Consider the following 19,678-nt stretch of genomic DNA (forward strand, 5'->3'; position numbering starts at 1 on the left):
GAAAATAGTTTAATATGGTTGAGTATAAAACTGACATAAATTGATCAAGCACATTTGTACATACTACCACCAGTTTAGAAAATGCCATTTTACAAAATATCCCCTTTGTAGTAACTAAACAACAACAATAACACAAGGTAGGGGGTATCTACACAAATAAATATATCTTGTAACAGAGGCACAAAAACCTTAAGTTCAAAATTTTTAAACTTTGTAGAAAAGCATTGAAGAAAACCTAAAGAGACAAAGAAATACATATTCAAGAATAGAAGGGTAAATATTGCATCAATTCTTGGTATCAATCAATACTGTCAATCGTCTCCAAGTAAATCTACGGATTTAATTAGATTCCTATAAAAATGCAAATAGGTTTTTTCAGAGAATTTGACAAACTGATTATAAAATTTATGTGAAGGAACAAGTAACCAAAAATAACCAAGATAACTCCTAAAACAGGAAATGTCAGGTAGCAATATGATACTGAAAATAGCTGGTGCAAAGAGGTCACCAGTAATAGTGCAAATAGGCCAATGAAGCATAATAAATAACTCTGAAACAGACCCCACACATGTGGGGTCATTACATCAACATGTAATAGATGACCAAAATGGACTATGTTATCACCGAAAAAAAGAAAAGTCAATAAATGATGCTGAAATAATTGATTAAACTAATCTGCACCAAATTAAAAAAAAATCTATTCCATATAGATGAAGAACTTAAAAGGAAAAATTTAAAAACATTTAATAGAAAATATAATAAAATATCTTCATGATCCTGGGAAGAGAAGGATTTAAGATATAAAATTACACATCATATAAGAAAATACTGGTAAATTCAATTATTTGAAAATTAAGAATATCTACTGATAAAAGACAACAAAGTGAAATAAGTTTCTAATGGGGTGACAATATATGTTAAATTTATAACATCAAAAGCTTAACATACAAAACATAATTTCTGTGAACCAAAACAAAATACAAATGACTCAATGGTAAAACAGACAAACACACACACACACACACACACACACACACACACACACACACACACAGAACCATTAATAGGCACTTCATATAAAAAACATACAAAGATATCTTAATAACATAAAACAGTTCAGCTTCATTAATTATAGAAATAGAAATTAAGACCACAGTGAGATACAATTCCCCATTTACCAGACAAAGCAAAAATTTAAAAGCCAGATAATATTAAGTGTTAACAAGTATATGGTATAATGGGAACTCTCATCTAATACTGGCAGGGCAGTAAATACTGGTGAACACAAGTACTTTGGAAAACAGTTTTGTACTTCCTAATAAAACTCAAGATGCATTTACCCTACAGTCTAGGTGTATAATTCCTAAAGTAAATACCCTTGAGAAACTTGTGCACATGTGTACCAAGTGACATGCATGAGAATAATTATAATAGCAAAAAAGTAAAATGAGTCAAAGGTCCATCAATAGCAGAGTGGATAAACTGTAATATAATCACTTAACAGACTATTTCAGTGAAAAATGAATGAACTGTACACACATGAATGAACAGATGAATCTCAAACAAAATGTACAGAAAAAAAAATTCCCTTTAAAAAATACATTAGTGGGAGTCCATACAAATAAAGTTCAAAACATAAGCCATTTATGAGTATATACATATGTGGTAAAATTATAAAGAAAAGCAAAGGAATGGGTAACACAAAATTCATGTTAACAGTTATTCCATGAGCAGTCATTAAGAAAAGCTGGTAAGGATAATATTCATTGATGGAGCCTTCACAGCACTGGCAATATTTTCATTTAGTTTGTATAATGGGTTGGTAAGGTCACATTTTTTTTTTTATTATTCTTGAAACTGTGTGTATATAATTTACATACTTTTGTATATATGATAAACTTCAGAATAAAAATACAACAGCAAAGAATTTTGAAGAGTATATAAGGATCACAAAACCTTATAGAAGTAGCTATTTTGAAGAAACCAAATAACCTGTGATTTAAGCTAAATGCACCAAATTTGAAAATAAACCAAGTTATTCCAGCTATAAAGAAACTAATGGATATAGTAATTTATTCAACTTCTAAATTAGAAATGGCCTCAATAACTGAATAGCTTTGAAGACTTCAAATAAAAGCAGTGTCCCTGTTGGTCACTCAGGGAAGATGTAACTGATATTTTTCACTTGACTGAGGAACATCATTAATGAAATTTAAAAGTGTTCTGATTAAAATTATTTACATTTTCATATAATATCTACAAAACCAAATGTAACTTTTCATCAAAATATTACTAATTTTTCAAACCAATCTTAAATTTTAAGAGACTGAATTTAAAATTCAATGTTACCTGTCATTCCATGACTCCTCATTCTTCCCATTTTATATTCTGCTTTTAGAGATGGTAAAAGTGCTGCTCCTATGGCTATACCATCTAACATGGCACTGAACTTAAGAACAATAGGCTTCTTTTCTAAGCCTTCCGGTAGCTGAGGAAATTCATTCGTTTCAATAGGAGTTTGATTAACACTAGTTGGGGTTTTTTCAGAAGGTAGAGGCGTTGCAATATCTTCTTTCACAGGCTGTGGGCTATAAAGCAAAAAATAAATAAATGAATAAAAATAACCTCAAAAAGACACAATTAGGGGAGTCTGGGTGGCTCAGTCGGTTAAGCTTCCAATTCTTGGCTCGGGTCATGTTCTCACAGTTCATGAGCTCGAGTCCCACATCACGATGGCTCCACACTATCAGTTCTTGGGATTCTCTCTCTCCCCTGGCTCTCTCTGTCCCTCCCCTGCTTGTGTTCTCTCTCTCCTCTCTCTCAAAAATGAATAAACTTTAAAAATAAATAAATAAAAATAAAAAAGACAGAATTAGAAAATTTACCATTTTATTGTATAAAATTATTGGAATTCTCAATGAAAAATAGCAAGAAATAACTGTAAACAGATATGTTCTTTCTACCACCAGATCATATGAAGACTTCCTTAAAAAAGCCACTGAAAAATGATGATCTAGAAAAGTAAACAAGAATAGCAACACAAACCTGAATATTACTTGAATATTACACATTCATATCATTAATGTGAAACTAGAGTTAAAACTCATGTTTGTCTGATTCTAAATTCTATGACTTAGTGTTGATTGTAATATTACTATTATTGCCGCTACTATTACTACCACTATTAATAACAACAACCCCAACAATAACTATTTGAGTGCTTCTATGAGCCAGGTAATATTCTTAATGCTTTGTGTGTTTCATATCATTTATTCATTTATCTCTCAAAGACCTTGTGTAGATACTCTTATCTGCTTTCCAAAGAGGAAGTATAGCTAGAAAGTGGCAAAACCAGGATTTAAACTCAACTGTGACAAGAGACTTTTTTTTTTTTTTAACTACTATGCTCTACTGCCAGTACAGTATAATAAGGACAGATTCCTTAGTATATTTTTAACCTAAGGCTTGTGTACACATTTTGGATTCCATATTCCACTGACAGGAGAAACACATTTAAATTATTACTACTTTGTCAACCAGACATGAATATTAAATCAGAATTAAAGATCTAGATAGTACAACTAGAAATATCACTGTTTTAGGATTCTGTAAAAAGACACAGTGTTTTTTTTTAACTTATAGGTTAGGAAAAGGGAACTATAAGAAGACAATTTTTTTAACTTTTGCTTACCATATTCTTATTAATTATTCATTAGTTATATTGCTTTGAGGACTAGGAATAAAGCTTAGCAATGCAGACCCATGAATGAGGGCTACAGACACAGGCAATAGAAGTCAATGTACAAAGGTCCAGTTTTCTCTCCTTTAAAATACTTTTGTAGCATGATCACATCCTGCCTTGAACTATGTACAACAATTTCATATAGAGGACAACACAAAACCATTATGGGACATAAATGGCCACTGCAATTTTTAAACCTATGCAGTCATAAATTTTAGGGAGTTTAAAGTAAATAAGGATTGATACAGTCCTAGATTTTGTCAATATGCTTTTGTGGTGACTCTTATGTTGTCCACAATCTCCAGGATCTCTTAAGCTTTACTGGTGCAAGAGAGAACATTGACAATTACATCTGTGACCAAGTACCTTATACCCAATATGATTCTCCCACACACATTTGGCTACTTTCCACCTGCACCATAGTTCATAATGGTCAATACATAGATGAAACCCTCTGTCTTCCTTTAAACTATTATTAACACAGCAAAAACTGACTTAACACATTACACGGAACCATAGAACTTGAAGAAATAACTTACGCTGTAGAAGGCTGTCTGATGAGATCTGAGATCTGCTTAGACAGTTGGTGTGAACTTCGAACCATCATGCTATGTAAGGTGGCAGGGTGCTGGGGAATGTTGATGCTGATAGCCCCTACTTTGAACACAGCAGCATTGTTAGTCTTCAAACCTCTCTGGGCACTGTAGAGGGCTTGTGACTTGGCAATACTACACTTCACCACAGTTCTATTAATAAAGAAAGAAGACCATTAAAATATAGCCCAATAAAGAGAAATGTTGAAAAAGTATTTTAAAAGCAAGACAATACTTTTAAATCATTCAATGAACTAAATGACTTAAGATTTTTCATACATTTAAATAGTATATTGAGGAAATGTTTTCTAACAACACTGAAATACATTTATTTTATATTGTTTGCACTGAATATCATTATATATCTTTAACAGCATTTACTGAAGAAAATATGTATGTGTTCAAAGGTAAAAGAATGAATACTGACATATTACATGTTTACAACATACAAAATCCCATTTTTATTTTTCCTCCATTCAGAACTCCTCTCTTTGCCCCAATTTATTTTAGGGATATGTACAACCACTAAGGAAGCATAGATGCTGAATATATAATAAAATACTATACTTCTTAGAATCTAATCAAAGGAATTCATCCATTATCTAATATGTTGAAAAAAATTAATAGGAAGGAAGAAACTTAACTTGCATTTTCCATTTTTCAAATTTTCAATAAGTGGCAAAGAAATGATAGAATTCCAATTCATAATAAGTAACTACTACTTAGTTAAAAATTAATAAGCCTTACTGATACAGACATAAAGCAGAGATATTATCTTTCTTGATTTCTGGTTCTCCCTTCCAATGCCTACAACAGTGCCTTCAACATGGTATGCACTCACTGAATTTTGTAAAATGAAGGGGCAGAAAGAAGTACAGCACAGGAATGTCTAACATTATAGCTGTGGAATTCCACAGATAACATGTGTTAAGTCATGTATGTAGAAGCCATTATGAAGCAGTCTGATGTACACAATGGAAAGGCTCATGAACTGCACCATTAAAGGCCCAGTTAGTAAAATTATAGCTTTATATATAATTATATTTATAATATAAATATTATCTTTCACATGGGCAAAGGATTCTTGACAATAATTTAATAATTATTAAGTTATTTTTGATATTAAGTAATTACTTTAATTATAACCAATTATAAATAAATAATACATTAAATTATAAAATTATTGAATAACTTAATTTTTAATTTAGCGAAACAACACATAAAACAAATTTCATATTAACCACAGTTTAGTTCACATTCATTTATCTCTACTTAGGCTGTAGAGGATAAACTGAGAATTTATTTATAGTCTCAAGGATCTAACAAATCAATTAATCACATTTAACTTCTATTAAAATAAACCTCGAGAAGTATAACAATGGCTCTATCAGAGGTGTTGATTATTTACAGACAGTGAAATCCAAGTATTATATAAAATTCAAGAATGATTACTGGAGAACTATATTGCTTTCTTCTACAAAGGCAACTATTTCTCAGATACTCTCACTGACTAGAAAAAAAAAGTTATCTATAAAATTGGTCTAGCCAGCATGAGAGTAAACTCTGGGAAACTGACTAGTTACTGAATGGAATATTTTCTTAAATATTATAATAAATAAAGCTACTTTTATCATCAATGAGATTTTATTTTAAATTTAATTTCAACATAAGCCAGAACACTCAGATGGTGCTAAAATGCAAATGGCTTTCTACTTGTGAACAGCAACCATCTACTGAATTAAACTAAACATACAAAAAAATGTGTCTTGTTATCATGATAGTAAAATTCTACACCTATCTTACTTTCAATTATATAAGTACATATAACCATATATAAGCACATTTAGAACACTGGAATTTCACTTGTGCAGCAAAAGTAAGAGTGGAAACTTAATGGAGCTGAATGCTCTCCTATTGTGGATCCTACTATGATATTTCCAGTGAAAGTTCTGATGTTAAGGACTTCAGGTGTTCTGTGTTGTTCAATGCCAGAGGGCCCCGTTTACAATGTAGTCTATGTAAATGATGCCCCCCATTTACAGTGTGAGTGGTATTCTTCTAAGCTGGACAACATGATAGACCTATCCTGATCAAACTGAGCCAAAAAACTGTAGAGGATGTCTGATTAACTCCAGTCAAACTGCATGTTAAAGACATAAGGAGACCCAGAATGAAGACCTGAAATGAGCTGTCTATTCATAATTTTAATTCTTGAAGAGGGGTGTCACTTAAGCTAGGTCATATTATATAAAACTTTTAAACAAGAAAGAAGTGGTCAAAATCTCTCTAAAGAGAAGACTATAAAAACTTGTAGCACGCGAGGCATGCCTCATATACATAAAAAATTCATGGCAAGTGACCAAGGAATCTTGTTAAAGAATTCATTGGAAAAAAAAAAAAAGAATTAATTGACAATGGCAGTCTACCTTTACAAGGTTCTGATAGATCCACTGTGACAGCTACAACGACCACAGTGCCTAATGAGGCAAGGGCTTTTTTCCTCATCTTCCATTATTTCCTGAGTCCAGGCTATTGGGTCTTAAATACAGGCCCCATCCTTGTATTTCCAACAGGCTGAGTGAATAATTTGAGGATTTACTTTGGGGCTTCATTATCTCTACTCTATCTCCACCCCTATGTAAGACTCATGTAATAATTACTTAAAGCACCCAGGGGGCGCCTGGCTGGCTCAGTCGGTTAAGTATCTGACTTAGGTTCAGGTCACAAACTCACTTTCTAGAGTTTGAGCCCTGCTTCGTGCTCTGTGCTGACAGCTCAGAGCCTGGAGCCTGCTTCGGATTCTGCGTCTCCCTCTCTCTCTCTCTCTCTGTCCCTCCCCTGCTCACACTCTGTCTGTATCTCTCTCAAAAATAAAGATAAATAAATAAATAAATTAATTAATTAATTAAAAACACCAACTAGATATCAGATATACATGGGTCAAATCAAGCCACTCAAAATACAAAAGTACCTATACTGAAAACCATACATAAAATCTGTCAACAGAGTAGTAAATTCTCTTCACCTTAAAAGCAAAATTATAAAGTTGAGATGTGTAGATGTTTTCATACATTAATGTTTTAATAATTATTTTTGCAATTAGTGAAAACTCTTTTGCAAGTGAAATTTTTTAGTTTCTATTATCACATCAAACCTTAAAGATTTATGATAATATAAATTTTAACAATGAGGCATCTTAAAAAAGCACAATCAACACATAACTACAGTGTTAAAATCTTTCGCCAACAAAATAATGTGTGAATTACCAAAAGGTAGCTCTTACCTCTTTGTGTTTGTTCCTTGAATGTCAGTAAGCTTTAATCTATAAAAGGATCTACATTAAAGCTACAAAATAAAAACTAACTACATACATTCACAGCCATGCAGATAATCTAAGTATTTCTTTTAAACTATTCAATACTATGTTAATCAGAAAGCCCATGGGGGAGAAAAAATAATAGGACATACAGAAACTCTTGTTTGGCTGTGCTTGTAGGAGATGTAGGAAAATCCTCCAGTCTACAGATGAAGATTCAAGAGAAAGCAGGAAAACAAAAAGGAAGCAAATAAACATTCATACATAAATTAGTTACAGTATGACCAATCATCTGGACTTTACTTATTTCCCGCATTAAAATTTTTCCCTCACAGAAACTTTTCAACTTTTTAAGTTTCATTTCCCTTTAATTGAAATCAGAAATGAACAACGAAGAATAAATCGAGAAAGTCTTAAAACTACTATAGTTTGGCAGTGAACAGTAACATTTATTTTTCAAAAAAAAAAAAAAGTTGAGGCATCTTGCCTTTTTTTTCCTAAAGGCAAGAAATATAGCTATATAATAATTCTTTTAAAAATCTCTTTTATAAATACTATGTACTAGTAAAAATACTAAATACTTTTGTAAGTCTAGAGGCTATTTGAAGCCCTTAAGAGATAACAGAGATAAAAGGTTCAGGAAGCTAGAGTAAATAAAACACCTGAGACAACTGAAGAAATTTGTTTTATTTGCTGCACTGGTTAAAGTAAACCATGGTACTTTAAATTTAGAGCCAGCAAAGGAATCCTGGAACTGAAGGTCTGTAATGACATTTAGCAGCAGCACAGGTTCAGACAACTCTTCTTACGGACTATAGGATTTTAAGCATTTTAGGCAAACACTTTTATCTCTCTGAATCTCAATTTATTGTTCTGTAAACTGGGATAAAACCACCCGAGTTGACAGGACTGTGGCTAGGATTAAATAAAATAATCTATGTGAGGCTCCTGGTTCACAGTAGCTACTTGTTAAGATTGCAATTAGTACATCATAAGACCCCTTCTCCCACACTGAATGATCAGAAAAGATCTTGTCTGTCATAACTACTTGAATTTCCTGGTCTTTCTAGACTGCTTAGGAAATGCAATCTGGACCACTTAGGCAGCTATAATATAGAAATATACTCTTTGGTTCTTGATTTACAGATCCAAACTACTCCAGCAAGCCTTGTACATCCATTTCAAGGAAATGTTCTCCAAGACCGTTATCACATTACCCGTATGTAAAATATGAATAGAACTGTAACTCATCAATATATGATTAATATTTAATTTTCATAAAGCTGAACGAAATCCTCTACTTAGTCAGTATTTAGCACAACAGATTTACTATAAAATGATAGAACATTAAGTAGTTATAATATTTAGAAAGAACAAATTCTCAAAATCTGACTTAAATTATCAAAGCATATTTTGTTGTTACAGCATAAAGCTGCTCCACTGAGAAGTTAAGAATTAAGGTATACTCCCAAGTGTATGAACAAAGTCAACACTTAAATATACTGATAATAGATTAATGATCTGAATATATTGTATATAAAGGTAATCATTATCAGAAGAATTCTGAACAGACCCAAAAGCAGAACTTATAAAGAAAAAGGTTAAGAGCAAAGAATCAAAAGAAAAGTGATATGGTATGGTATACCCACTATGAAAAGTTTACCTATATTATTACAAGAGTCTCATAGGCTTTCTAGTGTTAAATTCTTTAAGTGAAAAAATGGCAAGACAGTTTTGAAACCCAGCACGAATTTGAGTGATAATTACTTAACATAAAATCAAGAGACAGTTTATATTCTTTGACTAAAATTTTGTTTTAACTATTTGAATCATGTGAGTTTTTGCAGGTTGTATGTCTAACTGAAATTTGTGTTGTAATCATTTTTTCTTGTTAGACATTCTTACAACGTACGAGGAGTCAGTTTTTTGGAGGGGTGGGGGCGAGGAGTAGCACACCAATTGTAAAATGGGAAAAAAGTATTTTTTTGAAAACATTTCATGCGGTGATATCCTTAATGACAAAATCACAGTATCTGGGAACATAATGCATATAAATCTCAAAACTCAGCAGGTATGGAATTCATCCAGTGAATTTTAAGTTTCCTATACTATAAAACTAAACAAGTTTAAGAAAAGAATGAAAAAATGACACACTTACTGTATATTTGGTGTAATCCCTTCAAGCAGCACAATATTAACCCCACCAATATGAGCAGTGGCACATGTCTCAGTCATCTTTTGATGTAAAACATCTTAAATGTAAGAAAAAAGAATTATATGATTTCTGGAAATAATTGTACTTTGTATTAAAATTGCATTTTATTCATAATATGCTCAATGATGAAAGATAATTTAAAAGTTTTATGTATAATAAAATTTAAATTACTTCAGAACTACTTTTAAAAACCTTTTAGTGAAGGTTTTTTATTTTTTTCCTTTGAGAGCAAGAGAGCGTGAGCAGGGGAGGGGCAGAGGGAGAGGGACAGAGATGATCTTAAACAGCCTCCATGCCCAGTGTGGAGCATGACATGGGGCTCAGTCTCATGACCATGAGATAATAATCTAGGCCGAAATGCTTAACTGACTGAGCCACCCAGGCACCTCAAAGTTTTTATTTCTATGTACTCATACATACATATTATATGTCAAAACTAGAAATAATGCTAAATACACAGTTCAATATGCCATTCGTGTATTAAAGAGCCTAATGGCTATTTATTTATTTATTTATAGATTTATTTTTTAAGCAGGCTCCAAGCCCAATGTGGGGCTTGAACTCACAATCCTGGGATCAAGAGTTGGATGCTCTATGGACTGAGCCAGCCAGGCGCCCCTAGCCTTATGACATTTTAAGTCTCAGAAGTAATACTTAGTGCAGAAAACTTGGAAAATTAAAAAAGAATAGGAACAGAAACTATATAAACTGGCACTCTTGATCCATATAAATGGGAAAGTTATTTTCTGAAAAAAAAAAAAAGAAAAAAAAAGAAAGAAAAGAAAAAAAAGAAAAGTTGCCAACTGGAAATTTCGGAGACATGGCATTGGCTTTTTTCAGAAGAGCAGGACTACAGTGTTAGGACATCGTCATACCTTTCATTTTTTCCTTAAGTGTAAAGCTGCCATGAATCCTCTTCAGCTCTGATTCCATTGTTAGCCCACCAATGTCTGCCTCCAGGTGTGTGCGGTTCACCATGCCAATCCCAAACACGATTAGAGTAACATGCTGAGGTTCAGAAGTTACCAAGCTACGTTTCCTCTGTGTCTTAGTCAAACTGTTATTGTCTTGTTCATTCTCAAACACAACTTTACATGTTGGCTCTGTAGGGCTCCGAACTCCTTTATAAATAAACAAAAACATACAGATTTAGCTATGAAAACTGTGACATGGAAGGACACTCCAAACATCATCTTACCTTTCTTCACATGCCAAACCAGCCCTCTTCTTCACCAAAATGATTTTTTAACGTTTTCAACAATTTCCAATCATCACATTGAAAATAAATAATAGAGTCAGATATTGGAAAGTAGGTATATCTGAATCTTTAAGACCATATTGTATCAGGGTAGAAAGGACGGGAAATGGGAAGGCAAATTATCTGACTGCCATTACTATTTTTTTTCCATGGGTGATTGTCAGGTCTTTGGCATTTCAATGATCTACTTATAACATTGAGAAAGCACCTATCTGTTTAAGTATTATTGCTACTCTAAAAAGAAATATTTTTAATATTAAAATATTCATTACCTGCTGGTCCAAATGTTTCTGAAGATTTTTCCAATATTCCTGTTGGATCAGAGATAAGTGAATAGAAGTTAAGTAATTTATACATATTCTGCCAGCACTCAGCCGAAGGCTCACTTTGTTCTGACACTGTGATTGAATCGGAGTCATCCATATGAATAGTCATATGGTCCACCACATCTTTTGAACCTTTCCTGGACACTTTTGAAGTTCTTCTTTCAGATCTTCCTAACGAATTTTTGTTTCGAGATTCCTTTTTGTTATTTTCATTGTTGGTCCGTTTGTTCTTTGCATTGTTTACTCTATTGCCACCATTCAGACTTCCTCTAGAACTGCGGCTGAAGTCAGATGAGCGAAAATCCCGATGTTTTCTGGTTTTGAAGGTGGGTGTTGGGGAAGCTGATCCAGCTGTGTATCTGCTAAGTTTAATGTCAGTCTGAGTCGCTTTGATGTCATCTATCATGGTGCTAAATTGATGAATAAGACGAACCAAAGCCATATCTACATGCTGGCTTATTGACTGACAAGAAATTGTAAAGTTACAGTGAAAGGTATTATAATAACGCTTGTTGAGATCATGAAAAGAAAGAGCACTGGTAGAGTTCTGAGGGGTGCAAACAGACTTTTCCATTACAACAGCACTGATGCTAAAGGTTTCCAACATTAATGCTGGTTTGAATTCAAGTGGAGGAAGATTCACATGACCTTGCCTAAAAATGGAGAAAAAAAGAAAAAAATGGCAAGGTTTTATTTCCTTTTTTCCAGAGCTGCACAATCTTTATTTATTAGCAAAAAATCTCCAAGGTAAAACACGTTATAAGCCATTTAGATAATTTTAAGCAAGAGCTCAAGTTATTATTCACTAGGCCAATTTTTTATAAGTTGGAAAATTCGTCTTCTCCCTTGATCTTATTCCACAACTGACTAGTTAAAATCAAATTTATGTTAATTATTTCAGTGAAGTAATAAAACATTTTTTCTTACCAATGTGATAATGCACCCCAATGGTATTGGAATTTAAAGTTAATTATAGGTCGATTAGGGTACCTCCCTTAGCCAACCTCTCCCCACCTCTGTCAAATATATTGTTTACATATTTAATCTCATTTCATTTAATTTTTTTTTTAATCTTTATTTTTGAGAGAGAGAGAGACAGAGCATGAGCAGGGGAGGGGCAGAGAGAGAGGGAGACACAGAATCAGAAGCAGGCTCCAGGCTATAAGCTGTCAGCACAGAGCCCGACGCAGGGCTCAAACCCACAGACCGTGAGATCATGACCAGAGCTGAAGTCAGACACTTAACCGACTGAGCCACTCAGGTGTCCCTCCCCACTAATCTTAATAATCATTAAGGTCACTTTGTGGTGCTTCAGCTTGCACAGTCATTGTTATGGTACCACTCTACTGTGAAAAGCAAGGACTGTCCTATATTTAATAGAAAAGACAATGCAATTTCCATATTCCTGTGTCATTAGAAAATCCTCAGATATCTAGACCTGAAACAAAACATAAGAAAGCTATATTTTTCTATTAATAAATTTCCATAGGGGTACCTGGGTGGCTCAGTTGGTTAAGCGTCCCACTTCAGCTCAGGTCATAATCTAGTGGTTTGTGAGTTCGAGCCCTGCATCAGGTTCAGTGCTGACAGCTTAGAGCCTGGAGCCTGCTTCAGATTCTGTGTCTCCGTCTCTCTCTGCCCTTCCCCCACTCACGCTTTCTCTTTCTCTCTCAAAAATAAACACTAAAAAAAAAATCTAAAAAAAAATTTCATAAAAATGTTTAAACTGATTTTGTCAAATTATTTAAAATTTTAAATAGAATATTTCATATGGAAAACATTTTTCATTTAGCCATATGTTGGATACATGGGCATTTTGCTTTTTTTAGTGCATTTTACTTTTAATTTACCACCCTGCAAAAACACAAATTGGATCAAACCAAGAATGTTGCAAAACTTGTCACAAATGCCATGTATGTCCATATTCTATGATTCCTATATCCATTAGTGAGACCTACTCAAAGTAAAATTCCAAGTTCACAAAAGATTAGTCAAATCTTATTAGTGAGCATAATATTTCCTATTCAAGCAGTAAAGAAATTGAAGAACTATCTCTGATAATATAAAGAATGAAAGTAAAAGGTAGTTCTTAACTTTCACCATGTTACATTCAGCATTCTTATGTATTTGTTTCCGATGGCTATACTTTAAATATAACTTCTACTCTGTATCTAATAGAAAATACTAAAAGTCTATGCAAAGTTAGTAATAATTGTAAGTAAGATATATAAAATTACAATGTATAAGACCATAAAAATCAACTACTGCAATAGTAAACACATTCTGAGTATATATACAGCAAATGTACTTTGGCTAACCCACATACATGTGCTAACATGGTACAAAACTACACCTAAAAATAGGCCTCCTGATCTATAAAATCAACAGGTTATTAAAATAAGTCTGTTTTTGGGGTGCCTGGGTGGCGCAGTCGGTTAAGCGTCCGACTTCAGCCAGGTCACGATCTCGCGGTCCGGGAGTTCGAGCCCCGCGTCAGGCTCTGGGCTGATGGCTCAGAGCCTGGAGCCTGTTTCCGATTCTGTGTCTCCCTCTCTCTCTGCCCCTCCCCCGTTCATGCTCTGTCTCTCTCTGTCCCAAAAATAAATAAACGTTGAAAAAAAAAAAAATTAAAAAAAAAAATAAAATAAGTCTGTTTTTGACAAGTGGAAATTACCTTCTCATTAAGATATTAAAAATAGTTTCTCATTAGCATAGAGGAAAACGAAATTAAAAAAAAAGGTATTATAACCTATATACAAAATTTTACACAAAAAGATCAATAACACAAGACACCTTCTTGCTCTTTTGCCTTTTCTCTCTTTGGCTGTGTCTGAATCCACAATATCTGCTCTAAGGCAGTCCAAAGTCCCTGAAAATGAAAGGTGTTCTCCAAAGTACATTCGGTAGCAGAGTGGCATCGCATCCTGTGACTGAATCCCTGTATGACTCAGAAGAGGTTTAAAAACAACCTGGAAGACATAACACATTCATTAATTAGCTTAATTTATAATCCATCATTTACTGTGGCTTTTTTCTTATCCTATCTGAATACATATATTATTACCACAGTGTGAAGCAAAAAAAGGCAGGGGGCGGGGAGGGGGGGGGGACTTGTACAAAAAATGTTAAGCTCTAATTTTACTTAAAACTTAACAGTATTTTTGAGCACCTCTTGTGTGCCACTCATTTTCAAGTTAATCACAAGGAAGAAGATTCCTCCAACCTGCCTGAGTGTCTGAAAGTACAAGGAAAATAAAATTGTGAACTAGTTTTTTGTTGTTTTTTTTTTTTAATTTTTTTTAACGTTTATTTATTTTTGAGACAGAGAGAGACAGAGCATGAACAAGGGAGGGGCAGAGAGAGAGGGAGACACAGAATCTGAAACAGGCTCCAGGCTCTGAGCTGTCAGCACAGAGCCCGACGCAGGGCTCGAACTCACGGACCGTGAGATCATGGCCTGAGCCGAAGTCGGACGCTTAACCGACTGAGCCACCCAGGCGCCCCTGAACTAGTTTAAATCATTCTACTTCCTGTTTTTAAAAAAGGCATGTATACTGTGTTTCCATAAAAATGTGGTATTAGAATAGCTTATCAACATCTTATGTTAATATAAAAATGTTTCATATGTTATGAATATCTGACCTATTTTTAAATGGTATCACTTGGTTATAACAGTCATTTAATATTTATTTCCTGACAAAAAACTTCCTTTATATTTTAAGTACTACACATGCTTATAGAAATACATCACTCTGATTAAATGTCTTGTTAACTGATGTTGTAGTCATGAAGAGCTAACTCAAACAGAAGCAACTAATTTGTTTAGTAGTTGATTACTATAATCAATTTACTTATTCTCTGGTGCATGGTTCCTTTCCCTCCTTCCACATCTAAAATATAGGTGCTATCTATGGGGCGCCTGGGTGGCTCAGTTGGTTAAGCATCTGACTTCAACTCATGGGTTCAAGCCCCATGAGTCCCTGAAAATGGGACTCAGTTCATGGTTTCAAGCCCCACATCGGGCTGATTGCTGACAGCTCAGAGCCTGGAGCTGGCTTCAGATTGTGACTCCCTTTCTTTCTGCCCCTCCCCCACCTCCGTTCATGTGTGCTCTCTCTCTCTCAAAAATAAACATTAATTTTTTTTTTAAGTATAATAAAATATAGGTGCTACCCAGTGCTTTCCATTGCCCTCCCCTAACCCTTTCAACTGTACATTCTCCTTTAGTGATCTTTTCCTGAAAGTTAAATATTATCATTAAAATGGACAAGTGCAATTTATGTATTAAGACTCAAGTCTACATGTTCAATTACCTCTAGGACATCTCATTTGTTTGTGCTTGGGAAGAAAGGCTACTCTTCTAAGGACTAAAGAACTAGAACAGAGAATTCAAACAGTTCTACTGTAGATTGGAACTTTGGGGATAAATTTCTTCTCCCTTTTATACTTGCTTGGGATATTCTTTCTTGCCTTTACTCTTGGATTTGCTCGTTCATTCTAATGGAAAAACTCTACCCTCTTTAAGGTTCAAACCACCCTCTTTCCTAATCTTTGTCATTTATTTATGGCTCCATACCTATCAGAAACTTTGATTCCAGAAACTTTGATTATTTTCTGTTTCTTTTCAATCCCAATTTATAATCCTGAATGACTTCTTTGACCATGAAGATAACCAACACTTCAGTCCAAAGTTATAGGACTTCCTTTTCCCCTATAATCTTGCTTAATTTCATTTCACCAACTTCCTAGATTGTTTATTATATCTTATCACCACATTTTTCTTGCTATATCTGCTTTGGATCAATCATCTTCTACTCCTATAGCTGAGCTGCTAGGAACAATTAGAGGAGATGATATAATTGCATTCATTGCTACCCTAACACTAACCTAAACTCTTAACCAGGCCCTCAGCACTATCTGACAATCTTTTTAGGGTGTCTGTTTGGTAAGCTCTCTTCCATATTCACTCCAACGTTTACACATATCTAAATTACCTTACAGAGTTTTTTACCGTATTATTTAATATTCATGTTTCTAGTAGATTTTAGAGTCTTTAAAACAATATAGTTATCTCTAAAAATATGCATTGAATACTAATAAATACAATTAATGTATTCTATAGGCCAAAACAATAACAAAATTATTTATTTTCCCACTCTCCATTAAAAAAGAAAATGAAGACCCTAAAAACTACTCTAATATACTGGAGAAGTAAATCTCAGGAAAATTTTAAAGTGCCTGACACATTTTTTAACATAAATTACCTTCTACTGTAAGAGAAAATTGAAGCTACCAATTTGCAAACTTACCTGTATAGCTGTGAACTGTCCTTACTGCCTTCTCAGTTTCCCAGAGGAAATTCTCAGAGGAAAAAAGTATTTTTTTATGTCTAAAACATCTCTCTCTATAAATGACTGTAAATTCCAACACTCCTCATCCCTCTCTGAATCTTGCTCTATCAGTTTACCCTTCTTTTTTCTTCTTCTGATCAGGACCTTCCTAATTCCTCCTAAGTATCTAACTATGCTTGAGTCTCTCTCATCCTGAAAAAATAACACCTCTTAGTAGCCACTCATCTAAGTGGCTGAGTAGATGAGTCCCACTCATCTACTTGCCTTGTGATCATTCAAACCAAAATAGTCAAAGGATTTTGCTGTCCACTCCTACCTTTAATCAATTAAATAAAGACCTCCAGAATATTTTACCATCACTTTATCAAAGTCACAACCATCTATGTTAAAAGCCTCATTTACCACTGCATGAACTATTTCAATAACTCATTTTTTTCACCTATAGTTCTCTACTTCAATCCATTAACACATTGCTACCATATAATATTTCTTCTAGATGTACAGTTCTAGTCACTTTATTCCTTGCTTTAAAATCTTCAGCGCCTCCCAACTGCTCACTCAATAAAGTCTTAACATAGCACTTAATATAGCCTTCTATATGACATGGTTAAATTTAGCTTTCTAGTCATGTGTTTTGGTCAATTTGTATCTCCAAATAACAAAGATGTTACTGTATGAGACTAATAACTATATACCACTCTTCTGTTTAATGAACATCTACAAGTGCTAAATTTGCATTTATAATTAACCCATGTACTTTTAAAAGGTTCCTCCTTTTTTTGCATGAAGGCTTTAGGCAAAGAAGCACAGAAAAAAAGATATGCCCTAGAATTTCCAAGGTGCACATGACTTGGTGGTTCCAGCTGCTAAGTACCACCTAATGAGGGATTACTATAATTATGGAAAAAGAGACTGGCTCACCTGTGCATCAGCAAGCTGCACAGCAGGAAACCCTTGGTTGGCTTCTTCTACACCTGCCACATCATCCTGACTAGTGCTATGCTGAGAATGCGTTCCATCCAAAGTATTCTGGTCGCTAGATAAGACAGTGTTGAAATCTGAGGCTGAGGGTATCGTAGGAAGATTGGGTGCAACACCTAACAGAGTAAATGTTCAAAAATAAAACTTAAGTTGTGAGGAAATAAAAACAACTTAAAGGGCACAGCAAAGTAAACTTATGAACTCTGTATTATAGTAGTATTACCAGACCATCTTAATTGAATGAAGAAAAAAAAAACAGCACTTTTAGGTTATTTTAGAGGCATGATTTACTAATAAAAATGAAATTAAACTATAATTTCAGAAAATATTAGTCTTCCTCATACATGAAGTCTGTATTAGAACCAGTCCAAAGTACAGAATTTTATGGCTAGAATATCTTTGAAAAGCATTTGATATTCCCTCAGCTTTGCACTGAGGAGCAGTCATAGATAGCAGTAGGATAAAAGCAATGGATGTCACAGAGTCCCACATATAAATTTCTTCCCAACTATGCTTTCCTGAGGCAAAAGAAAAATAAAATGACACTATTTCTTTTCCTATGTACTCCCTTTACCCTTTAGCTCCCCAGGCAAAAGACCCACGCATGATAAAGAGGAAATGTTCTTTTCTGGTTTTCTTAAAATTTAAACTGCACAGCAGTGAGACTAGTTTTAGAAAAGTACTGAGAGCTGGTGGAAGCATCATCCTTCTCTCTTCTTCAACCAAGAGCCAATGCTAAGAACTGGAATGTAGTCATAATTAGAATCAGTTCCAGGTTCAAAAGTACGCCACACACCAGCAAAAAAACAAAAAAAACAAAAAAAAAAACCCCAAAAAACTAAATAGTCATGTTTCAACCACATTTCATAATTTCCTATTTTCTATCTGAACAGAATTTGTTAGCAATGCAAATTGCTGTTACATGGATTAACTTCACCTGCCCTCAGTAACAAGGACCAAAGCCTATTTCACAGTCTTTAAAAAAATTTTTTTACAAGAAAATAATACATGCATCTAATAAATTTGGGAAAACACCCCCAAAAAAGAAAAAAAGTAGAAAACGAAGGGTGGCACCTCTTCTGTTTCTGGAGATAGCCACCAATATTTCTTTGTGAATTCCCTGCCAGTCTTCTTCCTATTTACACACACCCTTTTAAAATTAACAAACTGCCAGGGTGTCTGGGTGGCTCACTTAAGCATCTGACTTTTGATCTTGGTTCAGGTCATGATCTCATGGTTGACAGCATGGAGCCTGCTTGGGATTCTCTCTCTCTGCCTCTCTTCCTGCCCCCCCTCCCCAACTCATGCACATGCACACATGCTCTCTCTCTCTCACTCTCAGAATAAATAAAATTTAAAAATAAATAAATAAAAATAAAATAAAATAACATAACATAACATAAAATAAAATAAAATAAATTGCCCTCGTTTCCTCCTCAAGGGCAAGAATCTTATTTTAATTCCTCTTAGTACTTGTTTAGATTTTAATTAAATATTTTAATTAAATACTTAATTACTAAAAAGAGTAAAAGAATGCTAGTTATTATTTATCTGAGGAATGTGGAAAAACTAAAAATATTTTTCTGTATTGTAGGTACATTATGCCATATACTTTGCATGTTTTCATTTACCGCCTTTTGGTATTTAGAAAATTAAACCAGCCACATTAACTGGACATTTTAAACTCTTTAAATTATATACAATCTCACATTTGACATATTTGTCTTTCCACAAGAACACCAAGTGACTGCTTACTATTCTCTCAACTTGATATTAACAAAGATATTTCATAAATGGGAAAATTTAAACTAAACACTATTAAACATTTCAGATTTTTTGACTATTCCCTGAAAAACAGGATTTTGTTAAAATTTATGTATGCATCTTAGACAGTTA

At 33.8% G+C, this 19,678-nt stretch overlaps 1 protein-coding gene across 9 annotated transcripts in view; it reads right to left on the reverse strand.

Annotated features, from left to right (window-relative positions):
* The window catches only part of BLTP1 (bridge-like lipid transfer protein family member 1), a 210,186-nt gene that overhangs the window by 64,994 nt on the left and 125,514 nt on the right, over positions 1-19,678 (reverse strand). For 8 of the 9 annotated variants that reach the window (XM_027063867.2, XM_027063905.2, XM_053216998.1 and 5 more), the window contains 8 exons: positions 17,723-17,898; positions 14,244-14,419; positions 11,397-12,103; positions 10,742-10,987; positions 9,810-9,903; positions 7,804-7,854; positions 4,282-4,488; positions 2,350-2,588 (listed from right to left, as the gene is read on the reverse strand). In XM_027063867.2, the coding sequence (XP_026919668.1) occupies positions 2,350-2,588; positions 4,282-4,488; positions 7,804-7,854; positions 9,810-9,903; positions 10,742-10,987; positions 11,397-12,103; positions 14,244-14,419; positions 17,723-17,898 (1,896 nt within the window). The remainder of the gene's footprint in view (positions 1-2,349; positions 2,589-4,281; positions 4,489-7,803; positions 7,855-9,809; positions 9,904-10,741; positions 10,988-11,396; positions 12,104-14,243; positions 14,420-17,722; positions 17,899-19,678) is intronic. The other variant, XM_053216995.1, reaches the window with a different exon arrangement.

This window comes from Acinonyx jubatus, chromosome B1 (assembly GCF_027475565.1).
Source record: "Acinonyx jubatus isolate Ajub_Pintada_27869175 chromosome B1, VMU_Ajub_asm_v1.0, whole genome shotgun sequence".
Taxonomy (NCBI): Eukaryota; Metazoa; Chordata; class Mammalia; order Carnivora; family Felidae; genus Acinonyx; species Acinonyx jubatus.